The following is a 22135-nucleotide window of genomic DNA, read 5'->3' on the forward strand; positions in this document are numbered from 1 at the left end:
ATATGCTGCGCAAAGGCTGTAAGGAGAAATTAACAATAATTTATTTTACTTGTGAGGTCTGTAGAGACACTTTCCCTTTCAATTGGTAAATTCGTCAAAACGGCTTAGAGTCAACACCAACATGTCGCGCTCTATACGCCCCGAAGATGACAGCGAAAAATCTCCACCTGACAAAGACGCCACTGAAAGCAAGCCTAAGGATACCGGCGATATAATATATCCCACTGGTCTCAAGCTTGCACTGCTTATAACATCCCTTTTCGTTAGCATGTTCCTCGTTACGCTGGTACGACACCCTTCAATCCATTGCAGCTGACCCCATTCCTAAATCACGACTCTAAGAAGAATGGACATCAACTAACTCGTTTTATCTACAGGATCGACTTATCATATCGACGGCTATTCCGCAAATTACGGACCAATTCAAATCAGCTGGGGATATTGGTTGGTACGGCACAGCTTATTTGCTCACGAATTGTTCCTTTCAGCTCGTGTTTGGGAAGCTCTACACTGTTTTCAATATCAAAGCGACATTGTTGGCATCTATTATCTTCTTCGAAATAGGGTCAGCACTATGTGGTGCAGCCCCAAGCTCGATTGCTTTTATCATTGGTAGGGCCATCGCCGGTTTGGGGGCAGGAGGTATTATGTCTGGGATCGTGAGTTTTGTCGGAATCACAAATCGTTCATTTTGCTAAGTCTGAGATTTGATTCAGATGGTCGTCATTGTTTACGCCCTTCCATTGCACGAAAGACCCAAGTATCAGGGGTTCTTTGGTGCCGTTTTTGCGTGTGCGTCTGTTGGAGGACCCCTGATAGGTGGTGCATTCACCACAAACGTCACTTGGAGGTGGTGTTTTTATATCAATCTTCCACTAGGAGGTGCTGTGATGATTCTGGTTTTTTGCGTCCTTAATATTCCTGATCGACCCAGTACCAATATACCATTCATGAAAAAGCTTCGCCAACTTAACGTCCTTGGCCTACTTGCTCTTTTCCCGGGCATTATCTGCCTATGTCTAGCCCTACAATGGGGTGGTACCACATATTCTGTAAATATGCCCTTGATTTTGATAGCCTTTAATTCATATTCATATGCTGATTACGTATAGTGGAACGAAGGACGTATCATCGCCTTGCTCGTTCTCGCCTTTGCTCTGTTGATAATATTTACCTTGATACAAATATGGAAACCGGACCAAGCCATAATGCCTCCGCGTATCTTCATGCAGCGTAGCATTACTGCTGGCTTCTGGGTAAGTCTTTGTCTGGGTGCACATATGAATTTAATGGGTAGGGCCCACTAGACTTCCAATTTCATGCTATTACATAATAACTCAGGGTTTAGTGTACTATCTTCCCCTCTGGTTCCAGGTCATTGACGGAGTCTCGGCGGTTAATAGCGGTATCCGCCTTCTTCCTATGATGATACCGGTTGTCATTGCATCTATTTTGACTGGCCTTCTTGTCTCTCGCATTGGATACTATACCCCATTTATGATTTTTGGCGTTGTTCTTTCCTCCATCGGTGCAGGCTTACTCACGACTTTACAAATTAACACATCCAATGGTAACTGGATCGGGTATCAAATACTATACGGCTCTGGCCTTGGTTTAAGCAGCCAGGCACCTAACATGGCTGCGCAGACAGTGCTGAAGCGCGAGGACGTGGCTATAGGTGCATCACTTATGTTCTTTGGTCAACTACTCTTTGGGGCTGTATTCACATCAGTGGGTCAGAATGTTCTCGATAACCAGTTGTCTAAACGGCTTTCCGGGATTGCAGGAATTACTCCTCAAATGATCCAAAGTACAGGCGCTACGGAGATTCTTCGGCTCATTCCTTCTGATCAATATGAATCTGCGCTGGTAGCCTATAATAGCTCGCTTCGTGTGTGCTTTCAGGTTGGTCTCATTATGGCCTGTCTCTCTGTTTTAGGTGCCGTGGCTATGGAATGGCGCAGTGTGAAGAAAAACCGCCCGCAGAAGAGAACAGATATTCAGCAGGTTGCCGAGAAAGGCCTTTCCACAGAAGAGCAAAAAATTGAGAAATCAAATGACAACAATGAAGGCGAAACCGAAGTGATGCGCACTTTGTCTAAGATGTGAAAGTAAAACCGAACGATGGTCGCGGCGGAAAATACAGATTGACCGGTATCTATTCGGTCTGACTGAAAGAGAACATGTAATAATATTTCCCGACTTATTGTATTATTTGCTGTATTATAAAAGGAAGCACGGAAAGAAACGGTACGTTGGTAGTATCAAATTCGATGTTGGCTGTGCTATAGTGATCAAATTCTCATATATTCCACTCATTACTGATATTATACATGTTTACTTAATTTAAAAATCTTTATTTTCTAGATTTAAAGCCCGTATTTGAAACGTGTTTAAAGTCATCAAATTTCGATCCTTAGCAATTAGCCTCTGCAATATGTAGAGTTACCCATGTCAACTAGAATGCTTATTCCTCAGCCTCTGTTCGCTGAGTCATTTTATGGTAAATGTTATATCTAATTCAATCTGTTTGACATCAAATGATGTATTTAGCCTATCACGGCCTAGTCAAACCAGGTTGGTACTTGACGACCAAGGCAGAGACGAGATTATTCCGCGAACAAAGTCTCTTCGTGACGACAAGTTTCCCCATACTATCCCGAACAGTATCAATCATTTCTAACAGTTCGGCCATTTCCATTTCCACTTCGTTGGCCAACTGAAGCAGAACGAGACCGCGTGAACGCGCCATAGCTTCTACCTCCGGGTCAGCCAGACTGCCCGGCTCGGGAAGGAGACGAGCAGTCAAGATAAGCATTATACTGCTGCGGGCACGAAGGACATCAAGGTGGGCAGCTAGTTCTGCAAGGACCGCACTTGGGGAAGAAAGTGGAAGATGGAGTATATAGACAGCCGCGTCGGTCGCGGTTTGACGCGTTCCAAGGGCGCGATGGGTCACACTAATGCGAGGATCAAAGTCATCGACCGTTATTGAATCCCGATCGCCTCCGGTTGAGGCCACTGGATCGCTGATCTGTACGCTGAAGTGTAGGGCTGGGTAACGATCCGCAAGGCATTGGCTGATGGAGCTTGACAACGATTGGACATTAACCTGCGAATGGCGTTCTGGGTGGTCAGCCGGAGAAACTTCTTACATGCTTCCGTCCTCGGGACAAAAGAAATGCCAATAGAATCAAAGAAAGACTTAATACCTCGACAATAGATGCGTCTGGCACATTGCTAATCTTTGTCCAGTTGAGCTGCGTCAAGATGTCGGCAGTGTCATTAGCAGTATGCAATCCACCAATGTGGTGAAGATAAGCAGACCACTGCCGATTCAACTTAGGTCGTCGTTCTCGCACAGCATGGAATGATTTGATAGTGGGTAGGGTTAGATTACTATAGACATTCTCACTGGGCTGGCGTGAATGATTGGCTTGCGCCATCTGCAAGGTCGCCGGGGCTGCAGATTCGGACAGAAACATGGCCGCATCCAACAGCGAAGGGTTCGAGAAGAAGGATGCTGATAAAGGTGTATGGGCTACATAGGCTGGTTGTGGTTCGTGGAGAAAGCCCGCGGTGGCTGTCAGACGGATGATACGGCCCAGATGGGTCTCTGAGGCGCCTGTCAGATCGGCGATGTCCTCAATTGGAACGCTTCCGACCAGAGGAATGCAGGCTAGAATCTGGAATTCTCCTAGCCATCTCAGGCAAGCGAGAATCTCGCTCTAAATTAGTTAGCCTTTCTTAGAATTCAAAAAGCTTGAAGGTACAGTTTGTAATGTAAATTCACACCTGGCTGGCAAGATGTTGAAGAAAGTCTGTTGGCCCCCAAACCAACGACTTAATTTTGGAAGTCATAGATAAGATATTGGATTTAGCCCGATGTACTTCTTCAGAGGCTAGCGGGGTCTCTTGGCGTCCAGAATTCTGCGGTTGCTGAATTGTGACACTTTCGGAACAGTCGACGAGGCTTGAAACTGCTGTGGCAAGCTCGCTGCTATAGGTTTTTAGTTGAGCTATGTTCTCCATAATCGACTTGTGGTCAAATAAACAGAGTTTAAGTCTAGATTGTTTCAAAGAATTAACGAAGAGGAGTGGAGAGTAGAGCCATGCGATAGACTGTTAGACAGAGAGCAAAGTGGGACAAATCTATGTTTCTCTTCGGCCTTTTGGCTTCCTGTCCATTTTCCCATTGAGCTTTTATTTTGAGAGAAATACACCGACATTGTTTCATGCCAGCCTAGAACGTTTCCCTTGAATTTCCATTGCCTATGGTAGTACATTTGGAAGTTGGCCTGACCAGTTCAGGTGCATTTCGGTTTCCCTTTTTGGGACCTGTTGTTTGAATAGATGCATTTGGCGATTATTTGCAAGGACTACAAGGGTTGAATGGGTTGGCCATAAGAATCTCTACTTTATAGACTACTCGCAGTTTAGTGTGTGTGTGTAACCGTTACGTTACACGCAGCACAAGAGAAGGCTGATGGTCCGGACAATAATGATAATCAATATTCAGTCCGCAAGATCAGCCGAGGCCAGGCCTTTTTTCCAGGGACATAATATAGCGCGGTTTATTTCCTTCCGATTTTACATGTGATCCGCGACAGACTTTAGCATCAACAGTTGGTAAACTATCGCCTGCGCGAGAAGTATGGGCTAGATTAGTGCTAGCTTAGAGTATTGAAATTGATCGTAGTGCTTACACTTCAGGCATCTGGGACTACCATCCAGTAACAACAGAGTGCGTATCTCTACGTATGACTGAGTACGTGAGTCTTACCTTGTCCAAAAGGAGGATTGGATCGATATGGTCCGATGTCTCCCAATCGGGACCATTCATTACAAGAAATCAGGGTTCGGCTGATTTCATAAGAAATTAATCAGATTATCAGGCCCATCTGCATTTACACATTGATAATTTGGCCAATCCGCGACAAGGGACAGGGGACTTGTGGAAGCTCCTGCCGATCGACCCGAGATGCTTCCTCGAAAGTCAAACATGGACAGAAACCAATCACAGCCCGTGTATTGAGTGGCCCCACGTGCGGGATCACCCGTCGCCTCGCTCCGGACCCACTCGAGAACGCAAGCCAAAGCGCCGAAGTCTACAATATCGGGCTCCGTTGAGGCAAGCAAAAGTAGTGCGGCCAGTGAAAAAATTTCAAGGACATTCTGTCCATATGTATAATTTTGGTCTACTGGATGTGGCCGTTTGCTGCCATCCTGTACTCGCATTATTTGAGAATGTCAGCCAGCCGTGTGATGTCTTACCCCGTCAAGCTGCATCGCGCCTTTCTGCACTCGGTTATAGTAGTCTTGGATGTACGGAGCATCCGTTGCGTTATTAATGATTGATTAGCGCATGCATGACAGGGTATTTCCCAAAGACGAGTTCTACCGCGTCATCTCGGATGACGAGGCATATTTACCAATCATGCAGCTGGACACTATCACTGTGGATTGCGATTGCCACATATAGTCCTGGCTGAGCCAACTCGAGTATCTCACATGAATAATAGTGGCAATAGTCTCCCACCTAAGCACAAGCTTGTCGAGGGCTATCCTTTTTCGGTAGCCATACTATGTACTACATCCTTCAGCACGCCTCTCAGCTATCCCTCCGAGCAGCTAAGCAAATTTCCTTCCCCCAATTAACCAACAGTTAATACAATTAAACTAATGAGCGAAAGTGATAAGCAATGCCATCTTTCTAATGGCGCTTCCCATCTTATTTTTACGGGCATTGCTTTTGGAAGCATCTAGCTAACAAGAGCCTGTAGAGTTCAATGAATGGGGATTCCAAGACCAGTGGGTCATTTATTCTCCGCCTCCCAGAATTGCGCCGTCGATCTGCTGGCCAGGATTAAAACCTGACCCCTCATTACTTGTTCCCTTGTCCGATTGTTCTATCGTTGTAGTTCACTGCTGTACATTTAACACGTTCATTAATTCATATCGATACACATCGGACTCGCCAAACTCATCATACATCTTCTCTAAACCAACGAAAGAATTAATTGTGACAGTACTATACCAATTATTCACAACTAGTTACCAGACAGCTTATTTACTCCCCGGCAATAATAGGACCTGGTTGCTCTCTACCCTATCGAGGTAATGCTCTATTATACGAGTAATCTATATTGACTGATCTAGATAGTGCCATGCAAGACTCCATTCCCAATATCCCAATCCAGAGGGCATCGCCATGCTCATTTGTAACAACAACACACCAGAAATCCGCTGCTACAACGTCAAAATTGCGCGACAGCTGCCACGCCTGTGCCATGTCGAAAGTTCGATGTCCCAAAGAAAAGCCAACATGTTCGCGATGCGAAAAGCGAAAAATACCGTGCGAATACTTCATCACCAAACGTCCGGGGAGGAAACGAGAGAATGGCCATTCTTACAATAACGCCACCACAATGGCCAACTTGATTGCCGTACCCTCGTCCTCTGCATCGTCTCTTTCAGATGTACGAGGCACACATGTATCCACCAGCAGTAGCACCTCTTTGTCCCTTCCAGACTTGACACCACCATCACCAGGAAACAATGTCTCTAGCAGCAGCACGGAGTTTCCTTCTTATATCGATGTCTTTGCAGACTTGATGATGCCTATCGATCCTTCTCTTTCCCCGCAACTATCAAATCACCTCAACGACCAGCTTACGACACCAATCAACTTCGCCGAGCTTGAATCGTCCCTAGAGTCCCACTTGTCGAACTTCACACAGGGATCTCACGACATCGCAGAACTTCTTACATCTGATGATATGGATATAGAGCCCGGTCCAACGGACTCCAGAACGTCATCGATTGGCTATGCCATTCCATCCAAACCACCCTTTCTGAGCCTAGGCGCAAAATTGCACCCTACGCAAAGCAGCGAGAATTCCAACGGCGGTACATTCGAGCCGGGATCAACATGCCGCTGTATGATTCAAGTGCTGGAGCTCATGAGTAAACTCTTCTTGCCGGAATCACCCATCTCCGCTTCTTCATCAACCAGGCCAGGCGATGACAGGACATTATCAACTAGCACAGCCCAAAGCAGCAGCAATAATATCTCAACTCAAACTCTGATTGCACAAAATAAGCAGTCCATTGAATCAATAAACAACATACTACAGTGCCAGTGCACAGAAACAGGATATAGGATAACGTTGTTATCGATGATTGTGTTTAAGATTCTGGAACGATACGCTCTGGCTGCGCGACAACAACCCCGGGAAGCAAGTTTTGAAGTGATAGGGAGTGTATTCAGTACTACGCTCAGCGATAGCCGGAGAAAGTCCTCTGCTGCGAATGATCAAATGGAGCCATATATCGATTACTCCAAGTCATCAGACGACGAAAGCACCAGACGAATGACTGCGCAGTTAATCCTCAGCGAGCTACATCGTGTACAAGGTTTAGTCAATAAACTTACGCAACGACTCAATGCGCGAGAGACACTTGGAAAGAACTCCGGATTCGAAAGGAATTACTCCCAGATTATGCCATCTAAAGATGGCGGTAAGGATATATCGGGCTTTTCAGCGGCTACCCTGGACAAAATGAAGACGGATTTGCGCAAGTGTCTGGCTACATTGTCGTCGGAGATTATTAATACGTTACGACAGAGTTAATTTAGTTTGTATATAATAGGTTCAGTCAGAATCAAACGTAGTGAAAGTTAATTCAGAGTTACCACGTAAGGATTTCTTGTTCTAAGACGTATTTAACGAAAAGAATCCATCATTATGTCAATAATTCGTTATGGGATCTCAAGAGATCCAGCTCAACAAAATGTATAAACTTATCAACGGTATGCTACAGCAGCAACAGAATCGCAAGAATCAGACCTCGAAAAGGAATTTCTTGGGTTGTGATGTCCCATATCTTAGCCATCACATATCTATCGTTAGGAGATCCGACTGAAATGTGCCAACTATGCACAAAATTCTGCAAACTCGCTTGTTTTACATGTCAATTCGACCTTTCAAAAAGTCTCTCTGCCATCATTATGGGATATAGATGCTGTGCCTATGTTGTTCCATAAATAGGACCTGGAAGATGTATAATGCAAAATCACAATTTCTCCCTGCCCGCTCGTAATTGAGTACTATCCATTCGCTTCCCTTCATCATCCTGCTCTGCGACTTCCAAAGTAGGGAATTCAGCCGGCATAATCCGTCGCGGTGTTGCACCTGATACTACCGAATATTTAGAGAAATCGGTTACGCCGCAGCGATTCCTAAGAAAATCTTCATCCAGGTCTAAAAGACCGTTTACGGATTCAGCGGGGGCTTTGAGCATTGCCAGGATCGCGTCTGAGAAGATTGTCTGGTTTTGGATTAGCGATTTCTAAGTCTAAGGAAAGGGTACCTGCTTACTGGCTTCCGTAGGTCTTTTTCTGATGCTGGGTCATTCTTAACCATGGACCCCGTGGCAGCAGATTCGATGGACTTTTATCAAATTAGCCAGATACAAGTCTTAAAGTACGAGTATAAACTCACCGCCGCAGGCCAGATACTCGTAATAGCCATATTTGTTCGCCCTTGTCGAACAAAGTCCATTGCCAACCCTTTAGTCAACACGCTCATGCCAACCTTGCCTATACCAAAATCTTAGATTAATAAAGCTCCGATCCGTAGCTCATGAAGGAAAACTCACCCATCGCATATGCGGTCTTTCCGCGAAAAAACCTCGAGTAGATGGGTGGCGAAACAACAATAACCCTTCCTTTCCAGGCATTCTTCTTGAAGTACGGCAGCGCTGCTTGCACACTCGCATACAGCCCTTCTGGGTTGATTCTTTGCATCAATTGGAAACGTTTCACGGGAGTATTCTCGACAGACGACCACCATATCGCGCCAGAATTGTATACCAAGACGTCAAGTTTGCCGTAGATGCGCACGGTTTCGGCGAAAAGGTTGTTGATTTGAGAAACGTCTCTGGTGTCGACGACAATGGCGGTCGCGTCACCGCCGGATTCCCGGATTTCGCGCTCAACGGTGTTGATGGTTGATTGCGGGGAGTTCGGATCAGGTGGGAAAGGGGTGGTTGTACTGGCGTCGGATGTTGTTTTCGCAGCAACGACAACTTTTGTCGATGTCAGTAAGAATCAATGCATGTACAAGCGTTTTTAAGAAATTTTTGTATCGCGGCTGTGGCTCAACCTACCTGCGTATCCGTTGCGAGCCAAGTCGATCGATATCTGCCTTCCGATGCCGCGAGACGCCCCAATGACGAGCGCTACTGGTTTATTTGAAGTCATCTTGGCAAACTAATATCTGCGTTTGAAATATCTGCTCAATATACGAGAGAATCTTTAAGCCAGCGACAGCACGACCCTGCGGACATTAAATAACCATATCCTGCATTATATCTGTTCGATACCCGTCTAACCGGACGCAAACCGCGGAGTGTTCACATCGAGCGAATGATGCTGTAATCACGACTTGATGCTTACGTGCGTAGTATCAAGCAGCTCCTGTGCTGAAATTGATGGGTTTGTGGGGGAACCCCGGCTTCGGCTTTGGAGGCGAAAAATGATGATGAGTGATCGTGAAATTAAGCTCTTGGGCCGAGGATGTCGCGGGTGCAGAAGCCCCCCGCCCACGTGGTTCGCGCTGTTCATTCGTTCTTGTCTTTACTTGGTCTGCTTTATATTGCGTGATACAGAATGCTATATTGTTGATTACTCTATATCATATCAGCGAGACTAATCAGTCGGCCGATCACCAGATACCAGATACCAGCAACTATGGGCGGAATTATTAACGTTTATCTCGACTGCGGTAAGTCTGATGATACCCGAACGCATGGATAAGTGCTGATGTACAAGCAGTCTCCCCATACTCGCAGTATGCCTTTCTCCATCTTCTCAGGAACCGCAGTGTTCTAGCTAGCCATGGGATCAGGATCGAGTATGCGCTCTCCACCAATTAGCCCAGTCAATTCCAACCATCAATCGCCAACTAATCAATTCATCGACAGTATCCACCCGGTCTTTCTGGGCGGTATAAACGTCGGATCTGGTGCGATATTTATCCCCATTCTTTTGCTTTGGACAAAACTGTTAACAATCCCAGGAAACAAACCGCCTTGGACATTGCCCGCGAAAGCAAAGCACGGCGAAACTGACCGACGACACGCATCTCGCTATTACAGGGTCCCCAACTCCAAGCCACCACCGTTCTTCCCTATATTATCGCTACTCGTATGTAGAACCAGTCTTTCCCGCTCATTCATGCGAAAAATGTTACATTCCAATAACTAATCCACATTCCAGCCCCAACGAGCAATTACATACATCAAACACGCCTACCCACCCGCGACGTTCGAGAAGACATTTGATTTGTACTGGAAATGGCTGTTTGACGAGCACCACGACATTTCGAAACCGGAAATTCTCGCCGAATTACTTCGGAAGACACCAGAGCCTGGGTTCACTGCCCAGCAGGTTGATGAAATTATGGCTGCTGCCAATGACAAGAAGTGGAAGGACGCGCTTCTTGCAAAGACGCAGGAGGCTCTTGATCAAGGTGCGTTTGGGGCGCCATGGTTTTATGTTGTGAGGACTGGCGAGAAGGGGGAGGTTGTGGAGGAGTGTGGCTTTTTTGGAAGTGATCGGTAAGAAATTCCTTTCGACTTACGGCACTAGATGGAAATATGGCTAACGATGGCAGATTTCATTACATTTGGCAGTTCTTGGAGGTGCCGTTTGATGATATCAAAATCAAGCCGGGAAATCAGTCCATTACTGACGCTAAAGGAAAGCTGTGATAATTAATTCTTGTACAAATGGAATCTATGGCTAAATCGTTTCGTGCACATAATCGTCTACCTACGCTAATAAGCATATTTTATTGTGAATTCTCATGTAGTCATCATGGCATAGGTGGAACTTTCCTCAGTTCCAGCTTGGCCCTCTTCCGAGTCGGGTTCCAAGGTCGGCTTTAATATCCAGTACCGGTGCAGTTACTTGTAAACCAGCGCTAAGAATGTTTGCGCGAAGGAGACGCAAGTGCGCTTCATTGATATACTCTTCGACGCTTTCGATAGCCTCCTTGTGCACATCAGCTCGCAAGTCCGTTTGCTTGGAGACTAATAGGCCCTTTTCGAGGTCGATGCGTGCATCCAGAATGCCCTTCTCTATTAGCGCAATAAGCTCTTGCACAAATGGCGAGTTGATATCGGTAGGCCTGGCAAGACCTCCAACAGCGTCTGGAGCGAAAACCTTGGCCATCGCTTGTAGAGTAATGCGACTGAAGGGGATGCTATATTGCTGAATCGATTTAGTGCGGATGCGGGTGTATAGTGGCGCGATATGACGTTGAAGATGAAAGTCGAGCAAATAGTCCGTCCGGTATTCTTCAAGAATATCCAAGCATGATCGGAACTTGGAATTACAGAAGAAAGAGATTGCGCGGCGAATGTGTGGCTCGAGCTCCAGATAGTTGCGAAATTGACCGTTTTCCAGCACATTCTTTTGCAGGTCATTGCGGTCCATCGACGCTAGCGCACATAGACCCCCGTATACTGCCACGTCGTTGGCTGTGAGGTTTTCGTTGAAGCTGTCACCCAAGGTAGGCTCAGCAGCCAGGAAATTATTTGCTGCCTCAAGATAGTTTCCGAGCTCGAGATGAGACAAACCCAACGATGCGGCTATTTTGGGTTGGATTTTCTTTTGTTCGTCTTCAGGTTTAGGGCCGCTTCTGTACTTGGCAACTGCCTGTTGGACAGCAAACCAGTCCCCTCGTTCGATGGCCACGTTGATGGTTTTGAGATGCATCGCAGCAGCGTGACTAGGCGTAGTGCAATTATCCTTCAGACGAGAATATGTTTTCGAAGCTGAAGCCAGATCACCGATCGCATGATAATGAGAAGCAAGGTCGTCCGTGCCCATCTATTCGCTCGTCAGTTTCGCCCGTCAAGGTATACTCGCTCAGCGTACACGTATGCTCTCCTTAATGAGATTGTTCTTGTATCCCTTCAATTCATGTTCGAGTTTATCCGTCTCAGCCCTCACAACCTGTCTCGTACGCTCCACCCACTTCCTATCCAGAACGGCCTCGGGATCTTTCGGGGCAATTTTGGCTAGAGCCTGGACCGCACGCTCATATCTGGCGACATCCTTACCCGATTTGGCCTCCACGACGGCGAGTCTGAGCGCATCTGTAGAGAGGACGGTAGAACAGCTTCCGATCATATACAGTCGATCAAAGCGTGTTCGTCCTAAGCACCATTAGACCATTTATAAATATATAGATAATCACGGAGAACTCGTACCTTTGTAGTTGGCGATGTACGATTCCAAATCGAATTTAGGAACATCTACGTCAAAACATGAGCAAACTGCCCGAATACACATGTAGGTTTGGGGCTTCGATCATACCCTCCACCTTCACCAGATATTGCCGAACAGGTTCATTCTGCTGTATCTCGCCGCCGAACAAGGCAGCCTGCTTGGCTGCTTGTTGGGAAGTCATCCAGACTTAAAGGCCTCCACAGGAAATGGAGGAAATGGAGGAAATGTGTCTGCCGATTTGTCGATATGCCGAGATGAAAGCGAGCTGAGATCGTTAATCAGGGTGGTAGCGTAGTCCCGACCGACTGGTTGCGTGCTCAAAGGTAATCGTAGGGTGGGCGTTAAAGTAAGCTTAAAGTAACTTGATATAGCGATGTTTAGACCTCACGACGTGAATTAGGTCTCATCAAGCCGCATGAACAAGCTGTAAAGAAAGAGCTGTGATGTTGATTGATTGATAGAGTGACAGGTGTATGCGGGGAAATGTCCGCAGCTCTGACAGCCAAAGACAGGCAGAACGCACACCGCCTTTCACACCGCCACAAGTCACAGGGATCGCCTTAGGCAGGCCATCAGCTACTCTATACTTTGGCTGACCGCAACCAAAACAAGAAAAAACCAAGACAAGACAAGGAACAAAGAATCAATTACCAGACACAATAATTCACACACACAAATACTAATCTACGATCTAGATGGCTGCCCAATGGATCAACTTCTCCACTCTAGCATCAATCCTTCAATGCCAAACAATTAGTCAGCACCCCTGATATCTGGATGCACAATATCAAAATGGAGGTGTGCAAACAGCCCACAGCCATATCTCTTTTCGCACTCCGACAAGCACATCCACACCCTTTCTGGCTCCGGTGTCTTGCGCCCCAGCACAAATTGGAGATAAAGAACACACAACCCACCAAAATTTCGATTACGTACGCCATCACATTACCCTCTTCATTTTTCTTCTTTTCTTTTTCTGCCCCATGTCCCAAACAGGCTGATTACCTGCAACGAGCTGCAGGCCTTCTCGGCACATGATTAGCTGAACACTTAAGGCTGATATTTCCTCCGACACCACTCCCATCTATAGGCCACAATAACAACAGGGTCCAGCAGTAACTAGCAGGCGGGGGATTCGGGAAAAAATCCGTAGAGCCAATATCATCTTAAAGTAAAAGGACTGGCCGTAACTTAGTATGACTTAGGCCCCGGGAAATAGAACAAAATTAAATGGCAACAAGAAGAAAATAAACAGGAGGATTGCGTTTCATGTCAATCTTTCAATGAATATGTCTTCTATTGATGTCTTTGTACCTGCTGTTGATTGGTCAACGTTTGTCTGCATGCCTCCACCTGCTCCTGTCGACTAGCTCGATATCTCCAAAAACATTGACCGGGCTGAAATAGAACTTGGAGGAAGCTAGGTTTTGATCCTTGCCTATCATTGGTGCGCCATATATCTGGACCTGCAGACACAAGCCGCTGGTACATGATATGATTTCTGCAGCCTTTCGCGGGTTTGCGACGACGAAAGTTCACCGTTTTCCGGAGTTAGTCGGGTTTACTATTCAATTGTATCGAACTCATGACAGGTTTTTTAAGGAAGCATAGAGAGGGTATTAGACAGAAAACAAAGACGCAGCCCAATTTCGACTCCATCCGTATCGACATTCACACTCTTATTTAAAGGCAAATCCAACCCCCAGACCCAGAGCATCAAAAAGAAAAGAGCCGCAAATAGTAGCGAGGATTTTATTCCCGTCACGCGAAGTCATACTCATCTATCAGTCTATCCCAAGCCCAGCCTGGATAGTTCCTGTACGCTAACTGTTTCGTCAATGGCATATCCTAATTAGGCGTTTTGCATAGTCTTTCTTTTCTTCGCTATCCTACATCCTTCTACTAAGCTTCTAGAACAACCACAAAACATTTCTTTTTCGCTGCTGTCATAAATGCCGGGGCTAAATGCAGGGCCAGGGAGGGAAAAAGGAGCAGGAAATGTCCGGACCAACCCATTCAAAGACCTTGGTCGCTGAAACTTTTACCGGGTCAGTGGAACGAGGAGAAATCCTTGTCAGCAGGCTTCGTGAAAATGCAGCTAGAACTTCTAGAAGGATTCTAGAAGGGAAAAAGATGCTGAAACCGGTTGGTCCGTATTCGTCGCTTTGCTCTAAGGTTCGTCGAGCCCTGGATGAATCTGCATAAATCCTGCCTGGCATGACTTTCTTCACTTTGATTCTATTGTATAGACGTAGTGCTCCAATGCAGAAACTTGAGTGTTTCGACTTTCAGTGGGGGGAGAAAGACAGTCTGAAGCGGACTCGTCTTATCAATGGTCGTGGAAACTGACACTCACGTGTGGGCCCTCGCACCGGGGAGGATCGTCAATACCCATGTGCCCGGGCCACAGTAGATGTATTGTTGATCAGAAGGATGTGTAGAAGAGCAAATCAGAAGCCATGTTTGAAAAGCAGCCCCAGTCCACCACCAGCCTCGCTCGATATGCCTTCAACAGATTTAGCATCGTAGTGAGCAAAGTGGAGGCTATCAAGCCTTTGGCGGCTATTACCAATAGACCGTTGGGGAAATAGGTCAGGGCAATAGAAAAAGAGTGGCTGATTGCGGCGCGCAGTCGTGTTTTTTGCATACATCGTCACGGGAAACCATTTTTTGCACACCCCTCCAAAAAAGGATCCCCTCCACGCTCGCCTCCCCCTTCTGTTCTCGTTTCTCCCACTCTCAACTCACCTCCAACTCTCTCTCCCTCTCTCTCCCTCTCTCTCTTGTCCGGCACAAGCAGACTCTGTTCATCCTCAAGCTTGTATCTTGTTCATCTCACAGTTCCTGTTTCAAGTCTTGACTTGAAAAACATCTTCTCGTCTTCTGTCTTTCTTTCTTCGTTTCTCTTTCTCATCTTGACGCTCGCTCCCATCCACAGGCGAATACCTCACTTATCGAGATGACTGAGCAAATACCTCCCTATTTTAACTGTTTCGAGGGCATGCCCATCGAGTATGATGGTAGCTATTCCTCGCTAGGCTCTGTCATGTCTCCCCATAACTACCACCAAAACTCGTTCACGCCCCTAGCAACCTCTTACAACGACCAAGTTGCTTCGTACTCCTACCAGCTACCAGAGACTGGTAATGACCTCTTGCCTATCAGCCAGCATTGCTTCTCCTCTTCCGACCACACCTCCCCCTACAACCCCTACCAAATGCAATCGCAGGCTCATTACCCGCCAAGACTGATGCTTTCACAAGCTTTTCCACAAGCTGCTCCACAATCTGCGATGGAGACTCGTTACCAGCAGCTTGGAAATGACTCTTTCGTCGACACGGCATCAGGCTTCGTGCCTCAGTGCAACGTGCTTCAGGGCAACGTGCTGCGTGAGTGTCAGCCAGCTGAATTTGACGAGTACCCCGAGTACAACGAGTTCAACGGCCTCCGCGAGCAATCCATTAACTCTTTCTCCTCAGGCATCGTTGGTTTCCAGAGACAATCAGCCAACATGCTCGGGCAGGAGCAGACAATCAGCCCAAGTGCTTTGCACAAGTCACCCCTCGATCTGCCTCCGCAGGCTCAGGTGAAACGAGTGCGGGCCAGCCCTCCTCAAGCGAAGCCTGTTGTTGTGTCTCATCAAATGATGGTTGCCAAATCCAATACTCTCCCCAAGCACGCTGTAGCCAGTCTGCCTCAGTACCATCAATTTCAGTACTACCAGAGCCAGTTCCAACTGCAGCACCCACAGCAGCACCCACAACAACATCAGCTGCAGCACCGTCGGCTCCATTCCATGCAGGTCCCAGACACCTTCAACAACAGCTACCAGGCGCTGACTGTTCAACCTACCCAGCCAGTCCAGCCAGTCCAACGTGCTCAGCCAGTCATCAAGAACGAAGAAAGCGACGACGACGACGATGACGACAGCCTCGACATTGATCTTGCCAACTCGGGCCTCCCAGTCTTAAACAATGTCACCGTCAATAATGGCGCGAGAAAATCAGTATTCCCACCAATACCCACTCTCGCCGCCCACCCATTCCTCCAGACCCGTAGGAATGAGATCATCATTGAAGTTGCTTCTGCGCTTGGCCAGCGACTGGCACAGGTGTACTTCCTATCTGAAAAAGATCAACAAAATGCATTCCTGCGAATCGCCAAGGACTTCGGTTGCTCCTACAGCGAAATCAAATTGATGGGGCCCTTGACTGAGCCGGATTCGACTTTGCGTGGTCGTTACCGCACTTTGAAGCTATCACCTGAGCTCAGGGTGCGAAAGCCAGTCTGGAAGGAGAAGGATGTAGTTCACCCTGCCCAGTCTTTTATTCGTTTGTGTTCGACAACTGACCTCGTTGTTTTTGATAGGTTCGTTTGTTGATGAGGGCCGTTGAGCTGTATCGGGAGGTCCTCAAGGCCCCAAAAAGACCTAGGGCTCGTCGCGGATCTAGCACCAGCTCTGCCACACTGACTGATGCAGAGGGTAATGAGGTGAAGATTATGTGGAAGCACGTGCAAGAGTTCATCATCAGGGAGGGCGGTTCTTACAAATTCTCATACAAGAGCTGCAAGAAGAAGTACTTCGAGGTAATCGCGGCTCAGTCTGGTTGACTGGAGTACTCCTGGTACTTCAATCAATCTCTCTCTTGCTCTCTCTATCTCATCCAAAATGGCGTTCGCTGGTGTGGCCTTCTCCGTGGGGAGCCAGGTGCAAATGATTGTTTTTCATTTCTTCTTTTTCTTCTTTCTCTTCCGTCTGCTCATGTCTGTTGTGATACCTCCCAAACTGTTTTCAGCGCTTTTTTTTCGATCCTCACCTTCAGTTCTCTTCCAGCTCACTTCCAGCTCATTTTCAGCTCAGTACTGTTTTAAATTCAGTCCATGTTTGCTTCCCATGTCAGTCAGTCAGTCAGTCAGTCGTGCTATGCCATGTTAATGACAATGATCAGGGGAGGGATCAATCAGTTCTTTAATACTCTGTTGTTTTCTTTTCCTCACTCGTGTGTTTGCTTGCCGTCTTAGTTGTTGTTTGCCTGCGTCTACTTGTCAATGCCAGATGGGGGTTGGAGAAAGAGCATTATCGGGGTCCGTTCGCTCTGTTCGCACCGCACACTGGAGACATTAGACTGGTAAGAATACAGTATTCACACCAATGTAGGTAAAACGTAAAATGAAATGAAATGAAACAAATTAGTTTTTGAACACAGCAGTTTTCTTTCATCCTTACATACACCCAGCACATACAAAAGGCTGGCTAGGTGCATATAAGGAAGTAAATAATATTCATATTGCTTCCTATCAGTTAGATACACAGGCACAGTATAGGTCAGAAACAGGGATCAGCCTAAGAAGAAACAGTAGCAATCCCAACTGCTGCCAAAAGGGAATCGAGTTTTTCAGGAGCAGAACATAGTTCATCCCACTCCGGCTCCTGTTTGACCATCAATGTGCCTGCCAGTATAGTCCCATTGAGCGAGATTGCGCTGTCACTCTTCTCTTTCTGGAGCTGAAGCTGCGCAGTCTCGCTCTTCCTAGGACATATCATCATTGCAGACTCGGTCATTGCGAAGTTGTAGCTGATTGCCGCCGGTCCTGAAGTCTGCACATCCTCGCGGTTTGACGATGTCGTACCTGCATCTGCCGCAACAGCAGCCTGATACAGCGACAAGTATGCATTGTGCAAGAACTCCGCCGACGGATCCTCAGGCAATAGCAGCGCAAAATGTTTGAACGGGAGACCCGGTAGCTCCCTGAATGCTGAATGCGATACAATCGCCTCTGCGGTTGACACCCGATCAATCAGGGGCACCCACGACGACGCAGAAAAAGATGAAGATGATGAAGAAGAAGAAGAAGATAATTCCTGCCCACGCATATCCTCCACGGGAAGAAATTGCAAGTGCCTATGAGGTTGACTTGCACCGCTCTCTTCACCGGAATTGAAAAAGGCAAACAATCTTCTTCCGCTTGAAGCAGCAGCTCCTTTCTGATGCCTCTTTTCTCGATCATCATCTTGTATATCAAGATCCTCTCCTCTCCACTCTCTCAAACACGCAAACGTAACCTCCAAATCATCCTTTTCTAGAATATCCGTCTGCGGCCGAAATGACTTGGTCGCGAGAATGAAATGGTTGGGTATAACCGGGAATTTATTCAGGACAAGAATATGACTCGGCCCCCTTTTTCCCTGCTGTTGACGGTCGCTTGCCGATGGATGAAATGGGATGTCGGCGATGAATAAATCCTCCGAGGGGTTCTCGAATGGATCCGGCTTTTTGTCATGTTTATTAGTAGCATTATTATTATTACTATGTTTCGGTTCTTGCGGCAACTGTTTTGCAGTGGCATTGGGCTTTTTGGCGAGTGCTGGGCAGTAGCGAAGTTGGTACTATATCATGTTTAGTTATCATTTGCCCTTCTTGGGTGTTGGAAGGAGGCCGAATATGTACTTACTTGTATCCCCGACGCCGAGAGAACAGCCAACTGCGTCGCCGAGAACACTAGACCGCCGGATTCTTTGGCCGCCGTAAACCGCTTCCTGACCAACAAGGAAAGGGGTTCCGGTAATCCTAATCGCATTTTGCTTTTGTTCTATTGATGACTCTAATGAATTGGCATTGCATTGACAATTGGTGAAATTGCAATGGATGAATTGAGGTTGAAGTTGACGTTGGGAAATCGCGGGGACAGCCATAGCCATGCTTGCCGCATTCCCCACTTCTCCTCTCTCTACGCTTTGGTAAATCGTTAAGACCGTCTACTATTACGACTTGCTGTGAATAAGATTGGAGATGTAGATTCAAGATCGTATTGTGTCCACTTCCAGAGCCGGACCCGCGCTGGCTATTGACTAGCTCAGCCAAATAATAACTAAGTAATAAAATAATAGATAGTATCACATATCAAAGTATAATCAAATATCTGATCCAAACCAGTAACCCCAAGTCGCTAGATTCCGCTCCATGCTCATGTCATGATCCAATGATTTTAATCAAGAGAAAAAAAGAATAACCAAGCAAAAACAACAGTTCAATAAGTTACAGTGGAGAATGTGAGTGTTGCGATAATTAGCAAATTAAGCCCGGTCTTTCTCCCGGTATGCCATCAACTCCTCAATGTCGATTTCATCGACTTGGTTGATTTCAGGGAATAGTGTGACCGGCTGTCCCATGAGACGGTCCGAGGAGTTGTCCATCCAGGGACCACGCTCCTCCGCGGTGGCACTGTAAATGCCATCGGCGCGTTGAATGCTCATCACGTCCAGATCAGTCACGTAGGCATCGCGGTTCGTGCCATCGCCGGCGCCTCCCGGCAGACGGATGCGGACTTCGAATTCATTGTCCAACATCATCTCGTCCTTCCAGAGTCGTCGCTGACCATCATACACGCAGAGAACGCGCTTCTTTGTCTTCATCTTGGCGGCGGGTGTGCCCCAGGATTGAGGATAGCTGTTGCGATTCCCTCGTCGGCGCGTGGCAGGACGAGGTTTGGACTTTGTGACGGCAGCATTAGGTCCTCGCACGCATCGTGAAGACGGGTTGGAGGAGTTGTTGGATTTCAAAGAGCCCCGACCAAAGCGAAGGTCTTTGTTGTGGACATTAAATTCGTCATCGTCGTCATGGTCATCATCATTATCGTCGTCACATTGCTCACCATCCATGGGGCTCGCCGAGTCCAGCAGCTTGTGTTTCTCCATAGTTTGCTTGACATCCTCGTCGCCAGCGACTTCGGCCAATCTCTTTTGATTAATAGCCTCACTAGGCTCTTCTTGTTGCACAACACGAAGGACGCAGTCGTCCAAGTGTTCGTAAAAGTCCTGAGCATTGCTGAAAGTCGCAGAGCAGGTAGAGCACTTTCCAGTGGCATCGTCGCTGTACCCGGCCAGTGTTTTGGTGCCAGAGGCGGGTGGGCTTCTCTTGCGGCAATTGGGTGCAGTCTGTTCGACGCCGTGCACTGACATCAAATGGCGCTTGAAAACATCGGCCCTGTTAAAGCTCTTCTCGGCAGCCGAGCCCGAGCCAGGGCAGAAACCACAGACCATGGTTCCCTTGTAATGAGTCAGTGTGTGACGGTTCTTGTCGTATTTGCGAGCAAATCCTTTCTGGTGGTAATCGCAGGTGACGATTGGGCACTTCTCTGGGCGCTCACTTTGGTGAGTGAGCATATGGGCCTTCAAGTCCTTGAATGATTTGCCGCAGTCGGGGAAGGGGCATCGGCTCTTTTCGCGCCCTTCATCTTCGCCGTCAGTGTTGCTCGCAGCAGGACTAGGGTGCGATCGTGGAGAAAGAGAGGCGGCATTCGATCCTCTCTCGTAGGCACCAAGGCCATTGTCGGAGTGTGCCACATGCCCTAGTTGAGGAGACGGGATGCCGCCATGGTTCTGAGGTAAGTGCGGGAGCGTCATCGAGTGGTGGGAGGGTAGCGGAGAGCCAACATGGGCTGGTGAAAGAAATCCAGTTGACTGCGCCAGGGTACCTTGTGGGTCCTCAGGGTAGGAAATTGGGGGAGGCATCGAGGTCTGGTGAATCAATGACGGGTCTGCGATAGTGCATCAGTACATCAGTCCAATATCTTTAGCCTGCCAATTCAACCTACCAACAAAGCTGTTGTTTGCGTATTTTGGAGCGAAGACAGAGTCTGCCTCCATCACACCGGTGAAAGAGTTGAAGTCGACTTCGTTCATCAATGCGCCGGAAGGGAGTCCGACCAAGCCGTTGGAGGTATCAGCCCACGACTCCTGGAAGGTACCGGAGTATGGTGAACCCATGACCGAAGAGGGTGCGCTAGAGATGGACGGGCCCGAGGCGCCGGAATGATGTGAGGGAGCCATAGAAGGAGGAGAGTTGGGCATGGCAGGGAAGCCCAGTGAATTTTGCATATCTGCAGTGTACATTCCGTCGTAATAGTTGGAGTGCTGTAAAGCCTGAGCAGTAGGATCTTGCGGCTGGGGGAGTGAATGCAGGCTCTGGTGCATGTTCTGGTAGGCGTATGAGTCCATGACGGATGAGTCCAGAGGGACCTGGTCGTGGGAGAAGTAGGGAAAGTGTTGTTGTCTGGAAGAGTCGAGGGCCAACATGTTGGAAGTTGGGGCTTTTATATTCGACCGGGAAGGAAGCAGCAGGAGATCTGGAGTTTCCTGGTTTTGCATGTCACCCTCAGCAGGCTGAGAATCTACCACCAAGTCAGTCTTCCTTCAAACATCGCAGGGTATCTTGCAGACCTACCGGTGCCGGGGAGGCAGAAGAAAAGCCGACTAGGTGTGAATTGTGTTGAAATCAACCATCAAGTAGGCAGACCAATGTAATTCGTATTGCTTCTTCTCGTATTTCTCTTAGAAACGTCTAGTAGTGCGCCGAAAGCCTGAGGCTAGTGTTTGGTATAATCTCAGCGAGCGGCGGGGAGCAGAGATGAAGACGTAGCGAGCAGACAGGCGCAGTTGAGGAATGAGCAAACAGAGGCGCGCGCAGAAGCAACAGCGGCAACGAGAGTAGAAGGTCAATGTAGGAAGCAGAAGGGGAAATAGAAGAGAGCACGAGGCGGCGTGGAAGGAATGGGATGCTGGGATGGGATGGGATGGGGGAGAGACGACCGGGCGGCGGAGGAGGAATATTTATTTCGACTGACACCGGGTTGATGATTGCTTGGTTAGCCTCTAGCCCTACGAGCGCAGGCTTGGGAGGGACTAGCTCGTTATTTATTTAGTGAAGCAGCATGCACGCAGGCAGGGCCCGCGCCATGACTGCGGGTGTTGTTTTTTTTGGCAAGGAAGTAAGAAACAGCGATACGTACAGCGGTACAGCCAGTAACCACGTACGGGGCAAGTTTTAGCGCGGG

At 47.7% G+C, this 22135-nt stretch overlaps 9 protein-coding genes across 9 annotated transcripts; 4 read left to right on the plus strand and 5 right to left on the minus strand.

The window, feature by feature from the left end:
• Positions 1–121: 121 nt before the first annotated feature.
• Positions 122–2109, plus strand: BGW36DRAFT_293179 (putative MFS multidrug transporter; the record flags this gene model as incomplete). The annotated part of the gene is made up of 5 exons (XM_046210975.1): positions 122–286; positions 378–659; positions 717–1052; positions 1113–1293; positions 1349–2109. 5 exons carry the CDS (start codon positions 122–124, stop codon positions 2107–2109), a joined length of 1725 nt encoding a protein of 574 aa, XP_046074748.1.
• Positions 2110–2391: 282 nt separating this feature from the next.
• Positions 2392–4424, minus strand: BGW36DRAFT_375444 (O-methyltransferase family protein). Its single transcript, XM_046215770.1, has 3 exons — positions 3796–4424; positions 3213–3728; positions 2392–3112 (listed from the first exon to the last, which is right to left on the minus strand). Exons 1-3 carry the CDS (start codon positions 4030–4032, stop codon positions 2558–2560), a joined length of 1308 nt encoding a protein of 435 aa, XP_046074749.1. The 5' UTR covers positions 4033–4424; the 3' UTR covers positions 2392–2557.
• A 1339-nt stretch (positions 4425–5763) lies between these two features.
• BGW36DRAFT_139691 (aflatoxin regulatory protein-domain-containing protein) lies at positions 5764–7696 on the plus strand. The gene has a single exon (XM_046209431.1). The coding sequence runs from the start codon at positions 6168–6170 to the stop codon at positions 7632–7634; it is 1467 nt and encodes a 488-aa protein (XP_046074750.1). The 5' UTR covers positions 5764–6167; the 3' UTR covers positions 7635–7696.
• A 380-nt stretch (positions 7697–8076) lies between these two features.
• BGW36DRAFT_425840 (short chain dehydrogenase family protein) lies at positions 8077–9265 on the minus strand (the record flags this gene model as incomplete). The annotated part of the gene is made up of 5 exons (XM_046220171.1): positions 8077–8331; positions 8382–8453; positions 8505–8602; positions 8662–9090; positions 9172–9265. 5 exons carry the CDS (start codon positions 9263–9265, stop codon positions 8077–8079), a joined length of 948 nt encoding a protein of 315 aa, XP_046074751.1.
• A 304-nt stretch (positions 9266–9569) lies between these two features.
• Positions 9570–10840, plus strand: BGW36DRAFT_139729 (DSBA family oxidoreductase). The gene is made up of 6 exons (XM_046209432.1): positions 9570–9788; positions 9839–9917; positions 9988–10028; positions 10083–10210; positions 10283–10623; positions 10680–10840. Exons 1-6 carry the CDS (start codon positions 9755–9757, stop codon positions 10774–10776), a joined length of 720 nt encoding a protein of 239 aa, XP_046074752.1. The 5' UTR covers positions 9570–9754; the 3' UTR covers positions 10777–10840.
• A 3-nt stretch (positions 10841–10843) lies between these two features.
• BGW36DRAFT_139746 (putative COP9 signalosome subunit 1) lies at positions 10844–12780 on the minus strand. Its single transcript, XM_046209433.1, has 4 exons — positions 12389–12780; positions 12283–12327; positions 11948–12228; positions 10844–11899 (listed from the first exon to the last, which is right to left on the minus strand). The coding sequence occupies exons 1-4, from the start codon at positions 12480–12482 to the stop codon at positions 10904–10906; spliced, it is 1416 nt and encodes a 471-aa protein (XP_046074753.1). The 5' UTR covers positions 12483–12780; the 3' UTR covers positions 10844–10903.
• Positions 12781–15260: 2480 nt separating this feature from the next.
• On the plus strand, positions 15261–16912 carry BGW36DRAFT_406166 (uncharacterized protein; the record flags this gene model as incomplete). The annotated part of the gene is made up of 2 exons (XM_046218989.1): positions 15261–16574; positions 16670–16912. The coding sequence occupies 2 exons, from the start codon at positions 15261–15263 to the stop codon at positions 16910–16912; spliced, it is 1557 nt and encodes a 518-aa protein (XP_046074754.1).
• Positions 16913–17511: 599 nt separating this feature from the next.
• On the minus strand, positions 17512–18955 carry BGW36DRAFT_375456 (ATP adenylyltransferase-domain-containing protein). Its single transcript, XM_046215771.1, has 2 exons — positions 18755–18955; positions 17512–18689 (listed from the first exon to the last, which is right to left on the minus strand). The coding sequence occupies exons 1-2, from the start codon at positions 18878–18880 to the stop codon at positions 17646–17648; spliced, it is 1170 nt and encodes a 389-aa protein (XP_046074755.1). The 5' UTR covers positions 18881–18955; the 3' UTR covers positions 17512–17645.
• Positions 18956–19376: 421 nt separating this feature from the next.
• Positions 19377–21377, minus strand: BGW36DRAFT_425845 (uncharacterized protein; the record flags this gene model as incomplete). Its single annotated transcript, XM_046220172.1, has 2 exons — positions 19377–20839; positions 20897–21377. The coding sequence occupies 2 exons, from the start codon at positions 21375–21377 to the stop codon at positions 19377–19379; spliced, it is 1944 nt and encodes a 647-aa protein (XP_046074756.1).
• Positions 21378–22135: the final 758 nt, after the last annotated feature.

Source organism: Talaromyces proteolyticus (genome assembly GCF_021365285.1).
Source record: "Talaromyces proteolyticus strain PMI_201 chromosome Unknown BGW36scaffold_4, whole genome shotgun sequence".
NCBI lineage: Eukaryota > Fungi > Ascomycota > Eurotiomycetes > Eurotiales > Trichocomaceae > Talaromyces > Talaromyces proteolyticus.